The sequence below is a fragment of the Lepidothrix coronata genome, unplaced genomic scaffold (assembly GCF_001604755.1).
Source record: "Lepidothrix coronata isolate B3197 unplaced genomic scaffold, Lepidothrix_coronata-1.0 Scaffold44, whole genome shotgun sequence".
Taxonomy (NCBI): Eukaryota; Metazoa; Chordata; class Aves; order Passeriformes; family Pipridae; genus Lepidothrix; species Lepidothrix coronata.
The window spans coordinates 3,833,792-3,836,459 of record NW_016690224.1 but is presented as its reverse complement, the minus strand read 5'-3'; the positions used below and the strand labels follow the sequence as shown (position 1 = coordinate 3,836,459).

The window sequence follows — 2,668 nt, the reverse complement described above, 5'->3', positions numbered from 1 at the left end:
GCAGGACCTGGTTTGCCCAGCTCCTCTGTCACTGCTGCTGATCAGTGCACAGGTAGCGTGGGCACCCGGGGACCAGGAAGCACCAAGCAGACTTGGGTGCTGCAGGGCGGGTGGATGTGTCCCCAGAGGAGCCTGCAGTGGGCAGGGGGAGCACTGGGGCAAGAGCTCCAGGGAACACTGATGGCCACATATCCAGAGAGGGGCTCTGCCTGGGCAGGTGGAGACTCTAAATGTGTGTCAGGGTTCACAGCACTGTCTCATCATCATGGGGACGTGGAGCTGGTGGGATCACACCATGGCCTGGGTCCCTCTCCTCCTTGTGGTGCTTGCCCACACCTCAGGTGCCATGAGTGGACTCTCCGTGCCTGGATGGGGCCTTTGGGCACAGGGGTCCTGTCCCTCTGCCCAGGGAGGGCTGTGCTCCTGGGGCTTTGACTGACCCCTGTCTTTTCTTCTCTCTCCTCTCCCTTTTCAGGTTCCCTGGTCCAGGCAGCGCTGACTCAGTCGTCCTCATTGTCTCACAAGGTGGGAGACACCATCAAGATCACCTGCCCTGGCCTTAGCAGTAGCTGGCCTAATGCTGACTGGTACCAGCAGAAGGTCCCTGGCAGTGCCCCTGTCACTGTGATCTATGTTAATAGCAACAGACCCTCGGACATCCCTTCGGGATTCTCCGGATCCTTGTCCAGCTCCACGGGCACATTAACCATCACTGGGGTCCAAGCCGAGGACGAGGCTGTCTATTTCTGTGGTGGCTGGAACAACAGCGCTTATGCTGGTATTGTGACACAGAGAGATGTGGAAATGAGGTACAAAAGAGTTAAAAATGGAGGTTTTCTTTCCTTCTCATGGCCAAGCAGAGTGGTGAATGTGGGGCTAGTGTAGATTTTGGTTTCCTCTGTACAACCATGGCTGTGAATGTCCCCACTTTTGTTTCCTAGAACCCTGGAGCTCACTTTGTGTCTGTAGACCATCGTCCTGGTCTATGCAAAACTCACAGTGTGGCTTTGTCCCCCAACCCACTGCCTCTTATTACTGATGACCATATTGTCCCGCTGCTGCCTCTGTGGTGGGATACACTGGGCTGAGCTCTGCTCCTCAAATGTGCCAGTGACCTTGTCCTTGTCTGCCCTCTTCCCACTATTGCATTCACTATAACCTTCTCTGGGCAGGTCTGTCCTCCTGTGGCAGTGGCTGAGCCTCTCTTTTCTCTCCTCTCCTTTTCCAGGTTCCCTGGTCCAGGCAGCACCACTGAGTCAGCCGTCCTCATTGTCAGCCAAGGTGGGAGAAACCATCAAGATCACCTGCTCTGGGAGCAGCTACGGCTATTATGGCTGGTACCAGCAGAAGGTCCCTGGCAGTGCCCCTGTCACTGTGATCTACTGGGATGATGCGAGACATCCCTTCGCGATTCTCCGGATCCAAGTCCGACTCGACAGCCACATTAACCATCACTGGGGTCCAAGCCAAGGACGAGGCTGTCTATTTCTGTGGTAGCTGGGACAGCAGCAGTGATTCCACAGTCACATGGAGCAATGGCGAAATGATACTGAAATCTCCTGCCATTGCAGACCTCAGTCAGGAGTCTCTGCTGTTCCTATTTGATGGTGGGGCAGGTCCCCATAATGGCCCTGCCCTTGCTGCCCTGTGCTGAAAGTGGCTGTCCCTGATGTCCCAGGTTGGACACCCCTTAGAGCTCCAGGCCTATGCCCATCCCAAGGTTAGGAGCGGTGCCGGAGCAGTGCCTGCAGAGGGGTGTGCTGGGGGCAGTGTGTGCTCTGTGGGCAATGGGCTGGGCCAGCTGCAGGAGCAGAACCCTGCAGACAAGCCCCTGCCTGGGAAGGGGAGTGGCTGAAGGAGCTGTGCTGCTGCAGAGGTGCTTGGGGGTGGGTGAGGCCAGGGTCACAGGCAGGGAGGAGGTGGCTGCAGAGGGTGCATGGACAAGGTGGGGTAGAAAAGTGTTCCTGCCATCCCTTGACATGGATCTTGGCAAAGACTGAGGGGTCTTTGCCCAGATACCAGGACTGAGGGCGTTGTAGTCTTGTGGCTCCTGAGAGACACCCGCTTGTAGTGCCTTGGTGTGCAGCAGAATGTGTCTTTCCCAGCTGAGTGGCCTGGGAAGCAGGTGGCCTGGAGTGATTACGGTGCTGTTATCAGCCCTGTCTGTACACAGGAGTTCCTGGTGCAGCCAGGCCATGGTCCTACTGGGCAGGAACACGGACTGGGTGGTCCTTGGCTGAGCTCAGAGCTCAGCAGCTGAGTTGGGGAAGGAGCAGGCAGCCCAGAGTGATTGTGCTGCCTTTTGGTGGGCCAGAGGAGCCTGCAGTGGGCAGGTGAAGCACTGAGGCAAGAGCTCCAGGGAACACTGACGGCCACATATCCAGGGAGGGGCTGTGGCTGGGCAGGTGGGGGCTTAAAAGGAAGTCAGGGTCCACAACACAGCCCCATCATTGCAGGGACGTGGAGCTGGTGGGATCACACCATGGCCTGGGTCCCTCTCCTCCTCGCGGTGCTCGCCCACACCTCAGGTGCCAAGGCCAGACTTGCTGTGCCCCAATGGGGCCTTTAGGCACAGGGGTTCTGTCCCTCTGCCCAGGGAGGATTGTGCTCCTGGGGCTTTGACTGACCCCTGTCTTCTCTTCTCTCTCCTCTCCCTTTTCAGGTTCCC

General features: G+C 57.6%; 2 protein-coding genes across 2 annotated transcripts in view; both read left to right on the top strand.

Moving 5' to 3' along the window:
• Positions 1 to 2,668, top strand: part of VPREB3 (pre-B lymphocyte 3) — a 17,677-nt gene that overhangs the window by 13,063 nt on the left and 1,946 nt on the right. The window lies entirely within an intron of this gene.
• Positions 2,443 to 2,668, top strand: part of IGLL1 (immunoglobulin lambda like polypeptide 1) — an 11,097-nt gene continuing 10,871 nt past the window's right edge. Inside the window, exon 1 of the mRNA XM_017813942.1 lies at positions 2,443 to 2,528. Within this exon, the coding sequence (XP_017669431.1) occupies positions 2,483 to 2,528 (46 nt within the window). The 5' untranslated portion in view covers positions 2,443 to 2,482. The remainder of the gene's footprint in view (positions 2,529 to 2,668) is intronic.